Here is a 7,774-nt window from a genome sequence, read left to right on the forward strand (position 1 = left end):
GGAGTAAAATGACCTTCTATTGGGAGTAAAATGACCTTCTAGTTGGAGTAAAATGACCTATTATGAGTAAAATGGCAGTAGAGTTGTTTTTAATATACGCTATATAGAGCAGTGCTTCTCAAAGTGTTGTCCGCGGACCACTGGTGGTCCGTGAGCGCCCCCTAGTGGTCCGTGAGTATATTGGAAACATTTCATTTTGGAAATACATTTATTTATTTAAGTTTTCCGCACTCTCTCAGGAATATCTCCGTAATGGAGCGAGCTTAAGTTTTTTATTTTGATTGCATGATATAGCCCAGCGTAACACCTTCATCAAACATGTTGCCACTTGTCTGTACCATCTTCAGGCGATTTTTTAATCTGTTCTAGAAAAACAATGTGTTTTTGGATATTTGTGGAGTTAGGTGGTCCACGAGTGTTTTTTTATTGGTTAAGTGGTCCTTGGTATGAAAAACTTTGAGAAACACTGACATAGAGTAAATAACCATTAAGCAGAGTCAAATCTAAGTACATAATAGAGTAAAATGAACTCTAAAAATACAACTCTGAACAAAGAGTACATTTTACTCTATATAGGTTAGGACCAAATGTAATATTTTTAGAGTAACATTTTCTTCAATTTGAGTCAATTTTACTCAGAGAAATTTACTGTGGTATACAATTGTGGTGAAGGCATCTGAGTTAGATGTATTTGATCCGAAATGACGCATCTACTGAGTACTGAGTACCGCCGTACCGGTACTCAGTAAGAAGTAACGGTACCAGATGGGTAAGTCCCATCCCGGTGAGCCCAATTCAAGCTCTGCTTTCAGCGCGACACGTTAGTGGCAAGTTCAGAACCAACGGGTAATAAAGGATTATGACGGAAATGTTACGATCCTGTCTGTCATTTTGACAGACAGCGAAAAATTCTAACGCCACCTCTGTGGGACAGAGAGATATGCTTTGGCCATGGGTGACAGCAGTGGGTAAAACTGTGCATTGTCTCTCCACCACTTCAAAAACAATAGTGTTTGCCAAGAAGGCGAGGCTTATTGACAGGGCGAGATATAAATATACTGTTGGTACTGGTCAATGTCTCTAGGTATGTACATGTAGCCCTGCAAATATGATGTCCTTTTGTGTTATCTGTTGTTTTATGTTGATGTTGTAACCTACTTGCCGCCATGTTGGACAGGTCTCCCTTGAAAAAGAGATTGATGATCTCAATGGGACCATTTGGTTAAATAAAGGTTTAATTCTTTTTTAGGAATAATTATAAATGAATTAACCATGTAATATCGCGGTAGATTTTGTCAGTCTCACGACGGTATTGAGACGTTTATTTATCGCGATACCGCAATATCCGGTATATCGTTACATCCCTAATGTTTGTATGAGATATTTATCCACAGTCAGTGTTTTACCTACAGCAAATGGTGGAGTTTGTAGAAACAAACCGGTACAGCAGCAAAACTGATTTTAGCTACTAAAAAAGCCAACAGTGTAAATGTACGCTATATTCAGAATAGTTTTACAGCTCAAACAGTATTTCCACCTTTCAGAGCACAGTTTTTGCTAGTCTACCGCTGCCTCATTCAACACCAACGTCACACATTAACAAAAACAAACTGACTGATGGAGGCAGAGGTAGGCCAGCAAGCTTCTTCTTCTATGAATTAGAATTATGTTTTTTGTCCAGGTTGCTTTGAAGAGAGCTGGGATAACGGCTTTGGCTCCTTGTCAGAAAGGGCTGTCTGACTGTGAGGTAAAGTGATGAAAATATTCTAAATATAGCATTTTTGGGGGGGGGTCTTAAATAGATGTAGGCAGCTGACCGGTTTACTGATATTTATATAAATATTTGTATTCAATTTTTTTAAATAGACAATTTACTTTCACTTCTTAAGCTTATATTGAATTTTTTTTAATATATATCATATTTTATCATATTCTATTCTAAAATGTTGCAAAACTGCTGTGATTGGCTGTTTTCGTCTCCAATCATATCTTCGATCTGAGGGGTTTTAGGTTTCCATCAGGCTGTTGACGTTCTTAGTATACATCCATTGGTTGGTTTTGTGGCACATTTGTAACGCTGTGCCACACGTAACAGTTATTTTAAAGATGCTGTCCCTGGCTGGCTTGCTAGCTCGTTGGTAACGTAACTGATTTCTTGATTGCATCTGGCGCTGAGTTGCCATCCTTTTGTGAGCTCTTTTTGTTCGTGAACCACTTCCTGATATCCATTTTTGCAGATAAATATACATGATAACAGCCAAACTAACCTAGCCTGAGTAAGCCTGCTGTGCAGTATCTCACTCAAAAAAATCCACACACGATAAGACCGGTCTCGCGCGCAGACTTTCATTCAGAATTTCCTAGCAAAATAGAAAATCATATTATACTAATCTTTCAACATAGTTTAATACAAAAATAAATATTAGGACAAAGCCCTACAAATAACAACAATAAACATAATAATAAAAAAATTAAAATGTTAAAACTCCCATGACGCCGGGTCTGGTCATCTGTAATAATCCTAAACAGGTCTACAGTAGTGTACTCACTTCTTAATCCACTGAAGATGGTGGTGGGCACTGAAGGAAATACCACCGAACAACACAGACTGGTCAAACTCCACATCCAGGTTGTCCCAGAATGGACCAAACGGGTTCCCATCCTGGAAATCAATCAGAACCATTGGCCCACATCAGAGCAAAGACAGTGTAACAGCAGCAACATGATTCTGAGCGTGTTCCCATGAGCCACCAGGGGGCAGCATTTCACCCTCACATCAATACTGACACAGGCTCAGGCTCTGTAGCACCTTCTCTCAAATGAGGCTCATTTTATTCATTCTTTAATTTAACTTGGAAAGACATTGAGGGTGAGACTTAATTTAGAATAAAGTTAAACCAAGAAGCTAAAATACAGATAACAAGTAGATTAGCTAAAAAGCAAATTATGACAAATATTTGGAACCATAACAATAAAATAAAGCATTTTAACATTCTTCTTATGACCAGCTTTATGGAGATGCTGATTTCATTTTCCAGCAGGACTTGTCCCCTGCCCACACTGCCAAAAGCACCAATACCTGGTTTAATGACCATGGAATTACTGTGCTTGATTGGCCAGCAAAGTGGCCTGAGCTGAACCTTAATAGGGTATTGTCAAGGGGAAGACAACACCCTACAACAACGCAGACGAGCTGAAGGCCGCTATCGAAGCACCCTGGGCTCCGTCACACCTCAGCAGAGCCACAGGCTGATGCAGTAATTCATGCTAAAGGAGGCCAAACCAAGTACTGAGTGCATAAACATGAGCAAACTTTTCAGAAGGCCGACATTTCTGTATTAAAAATACGTTTTTTCATTGCTCTTATGTAATATTCAAATTTTCTGAGAAACTGAATTTGGGGTTTTCTTTGGCTGTAAGCCTTAATCATAAAGATTTAAACAAATACACGCTAGAAATAATTCACTTTGTGTGAAATTCATATGATATATGAGTTTCACCTTTTAAATAGAATTACTGAAATTAATGAACTTTTCCACATCATTTAAATTTATTGAGATGCACCTGTAATCAGATAAATATACTTCTCCTTAGATACCTGATACTGGTGGATCACACACTGACTCCTCTCACCTTCATGGGGCAGGATTTTTTGTCTACACTCCTCTGGGCAGCAGTCTCAAAGCAGTAGGCTTTTCTCTGTCCGGAGGGCCAGTGTTTGGGGGCCAGCTTCTCTATGAAGGCCTCCAGACTGAGCACACGGTGGTAGGCCGACAGGGCCTCCAGCTGGAAGAACTCACTGTAGGGAACATGGACCTGGAGAGAACACAACGGAATGAAGCAGCATAGGGTCATTCAGCTATAAATAATAAGGTGGTCATATTCCAATGCTTTGTTATTGTCAAAATGGTCAGACCAGAGCCAACAGTCTCCATTCAATTTGGCATTCATTCATGAAAAGTAGCCATGTGTCGTTTTATATACAATTGAGAAGCCAAAACATTAAGAAGCATCGATAAATTGGTGACAGGTAATACTGGGTCCAGTAAGGATTCCCATCCCTTTATCTATTTTCAGTGTACAGTTAAGTGTGCAACAACTTTACATTATATCTACTTGAAATGCCCACTTATGTAGTAGCACATAATACATTACGGTACACTATCATGACTGTATATCCAATACATCAGAATCAGAATTCTTTATTTGTCCCACAGAGGGGACATTTACATATTTACAGCAAAAGTATAGAGAGAGACAAAAAATAAAACACTATAAGATGAAAGGCATTCACATAATATTTAATGTTTACAATTTAAAGAAGCACACATTCAGGTAGGAACCTGAATGTGTAAGTAAGTAGTAAGTAAGTAAGTATGTGCCAGTAAGTAGCAGCAGCAGTATTCATGAAATAAGTCAATTGTAGCATGAAGAAAGTATTGTAATAGCAGCTAGTTAACAATAGTAAAATGACATATTGCACATAGCTACATACAGATTCTAAATCAGACACCCAATTGATCCTATCTGTGTCCTCATGTTATGTTTTTATTCTGATTATTCTGAATTGGCTGCTTAAACACTCAGATGTCCCTTTGGAAGCTCTCTCTCTCTGATAAATGCTGTGTGTCTGTCAGTGTGTGCTGCTCTCTGCCTGTACTCACATTGTTGTACGGGGGTGTGTGGTGGCGGTACACTATCCAGGGAGGGACTGCCAGGGTTCGGTTCAACATCTTGGCAAAGGCCAGAGATCCCAGGAAGTGATCTGCCTGGTTTCCAAAGCGACCTAAACAATAACAGTGGGCACTTTATGCTCTCAGCATCAACAGTAAGCGTTATACCTCTTCTTCAGAAAGTGGACACCTGACTGACTGGAGGGGACGTTGTGCTTCTATTATTACTCTCAGTATTACACACTGCTGGTCCTAAGCGCCACTCATTAGGCTTTTCCAAAATTTGTGATTTACCAAATTGTTCAAAAATAATAATAATTCATGGACTAACTTTAGACAACCATATAGATAATGTTTTAGTCAATAATATTGTTATTCTGTGTACATTCTAAATTCATAAATCCACATTTATAAAAGCAAACCCTACTTTCGACAATGAGTTTTGTCAATTGTTGTTATGTTTATTCTTGTCTTCTGTATGCACCTGTGCTTTCTGGATTTTATTATTTGAAGACTCTGAAAGCTATGTTGTTGGTACTCATTAAAAAAAGAAATAAACTCCACTCAGTTAGCTGCTAACTTTCTTACACCACAGATTAGAATGACATCTAAATATATGCTTCTTTTGTTATTCTGATATTGAAACATTAGAACATCTTTGCTTTTCTTGCACTGTATATCCCCCCAGGTCGTGCGACATGTGTCTGCATCATGAGCCCCCACAGACCTCCACTGTAAACTAATGGACGTCTAAAGTCTGGGCTTCGCTAGCTCTACTGTTTTCATGCAACATGAATTTAAAATATAAAAGTATCAGCTGCAAAAAGTGAGTTACCCATGCACGGGCAGTACAACACGTAGCCATTCTCATCCCAATTCAATTCTTCGGCAAAAGTCCGACACGTTTGGAGAAGAAAGGCTAAAAGTAGAGACGTTAGTGTAAGAGAATTGCAAGTCTGCTGATTGACCGCCATTATTGTGCATGATATATCCCAGAATGCACTGGCTGTCAGTCGGCTTCTTTCTTCTTCTGCCGCTTTAGTGAGGATTTCAATTGCACAACACGTTTACCGCCACCTAGTGTTCTGGAGGGGGTGAAGCATAAAGAATATACACAGAACCGCTGGGATAATGGGTGCACAGAAAACAATAAGTTTATTTTCAAAATATTTTATTTTCAAAATATTTAATACATTTTCTTGTTCAACACAAAATTCCCACAGATGGGCCGAAGTATACAACAATAGGTTTAAATTGATAATGGTTAAAAAAAAAAAATTGAAATAAACATAACAATAGCAACAATATAGATATTATTCAACAGTTATAAGATAAAGATATAAACTATTGCTCCTCGGATTCCTTTTTAGCATTAAACATTTTTTGTTTGATTGTACATATATATGTTTAACATTTTAAAAAGCATAAAGAATGTAAGAGAAAGTTAGAACATTGCACAAGAGAGGTAAGAAGCCAACACATTTTTATGCAGCGATAACGAAACGAAAATGATGGCAAGATTGAATAAACCAGTGGTTTCCCAACCTTTTTACACCAAGTACCACCTGAGAAAATAGTTGGCTCTCCAAGAACCACCAAAATGACCAATGTTAAAATACAGTCTATGTACAGTTCATGCAGGACTCGGAGGCAAATGTATTCACAATAACATTATTTATTGTCAGCAACAGCTATTGTACAAAGGGCAGTCTCTCTCTCTCTGTCTCTCTGTCTCTCTCTCTCTCCCACTCATCACTCAATCACACACCACAAGTGAGAACATAAAGAACAACATAATAACTTATTCTTACACAACAAATGACAACGGTACAGTACTTCAATCATACATACACACACACTCAATTAAATGCAATAGCTTTATTAGCATGACCATAGTGACATATATTGCCAAAGCTCTATATACACAAATACACACAAATAAACAAATAAACAGTTATAAACAAACTGCTAAGAATTTGGTGTATCAGCTCAGTTTGATTCCCTCAGACTGTGGCAGGCAGAGACAAACTGTCCTGCAACAATGCAGCTTTCTTTATATTCCCCGAGTAGTATTTTACACACACACACACGCACGCACGCACGTGCACACACACACACACACACACACACACACACACACACACACACACACACACACACACACACACACACACACAGCAAGTGAGAACAGAACCAAATAATAACAAATGAAAACTGTACAGTACTTTATAGAGAGGAAAAGTCCCTCCCCTTCCGGGAGCCTCCATGGGACCCCGGAAGCGGAAAATTATACATTGAAGTCAATGGAGAGAGAAAAGTTATCTTTTGATCCCGTTTGATTTGTGCCACGAATGACACATATGATGTTTGTCAATCTTAAACAATCATTGATTGTTTAAGATTGACAAACATCATATGTGTCATTCGTGGCACAAATCAAACGGGATCAAAAGATAACTTTTCTCTCTCCATTGACTTCAATGTATANTCTCTGGCCTCTCTCTGCACTTCACATCCTCCAAACGCAGCACTGTGATCTCCTCCGCAGTTACAACATTTAACCTTTGCATCCTTTTCACATTTTCCATACTCATGTTTTCCTCCGCATCTCGCACACCTTAGCTGCCCTTTACACTGCTGCGCTGTGTGCCCCATTCGTTGACATGCGTAACACCTGAGGGGTTTGGGAATGTACTCCCTAACAGTGAAGTTCAAATATCCCATTTGTACTGCCTTAGGTAATGTTCTCTCAAACTGATAATGTTTCTTTGAATGTGCCATCCCGTTTGCTTTTAAGCCTTGTGACTTCCACTACTTTACCTCCTTTTAATATCTTCCACTGACATGTCCAATGGTACTCCTGAAATTACTCCTCTCAGTTTTGCCATTGCTCCTGGTACATGCGCCTTCATTTTCTCCCCATTCAGTGAGTTCATTCCCAGAATCTTTTCCTGCTGCTGTTTGTTATTGGCATGTATCAAAACCCGCTTGTTGTTCATGAATTTAGCAAATTTAATTTTTCCAATCTCTTTTTCAATTGCTTTGTAAGTTTAATCGGGTGGTAATGCCCACCATCCTGATTGAATTCTATTACAACTTTC

At 38.7% G+C, this 7,774-nt stretch overlaps 2 protein-coding genes across 2 annotated transcripts in view; one reads left to right on the forward strand and one right to left on the reverse strand.

Moving 5' to 3' along the window:
- The window catches only part of sgcd (sarcoglycan, delta (dystrophin-associated glycoprotein)), a 61,367-nt gene extending 59,742 nt beyond the window's left edge, over positions 1-1,625 (forward strand). Inside the window, exon 8 of the mRNA XM_010767615.1 lies at positions 1,612-1,625. Coding sequence (XP_010765917.1) covers positions 1,612-1,614 — 3 coding nt within the window. The 3' untranslated portion in view covers positions 1,615-1,625. The remainder of the gene's footprint in view (positions 1-1,611) is intronic.
- Positions 1,626-2,326: 701 nt separating this feature from the next.
- On the reverse strand, positions 2,327-5,669 carry LOC104942364 (GDP-fucose protein O-fucosyltransferase 1-like). The gene is made up of 5 exons (XM_010767578.1): positions 5,509-5,669; positions 4,665-4,786; positions 3,634-3,816; positions 2,550-2,662; positions 2,327-2,360 (listed from the first exon to the last, which is right to left on the reverse strand). The coding sequence occupies exons 1-5, from the start codon at positions 5,645-5,647 to the stop codon at positions 2,351-2,353; spliced, it is 567 nt and encodes a 188-aa protein (XP_010765880.1). The 5' UTR covers positions 5,648-5,669; the 3' UTR covers positions 2,327-2,350.
- Positions 5,670-7,774: the final 2,105 nt, after the last annotated feature.

This window comes from Notothenia coriiceps, unplaced genomic scaffold (assembly GCF_000735185.1).
Source record: "Notothenia coriiceps isolate Sejong01 unplaced genomic scaffold, NC01 NC01_scaffold00004486, whole genome shotgun sequence".
Classification (NCBI taxonomy): Eukaryota; Metazoa; Chordata; class Actinopteri; order Perciformes; family Nototheniidae; genus Notothenia; species Notothenia coriiceps.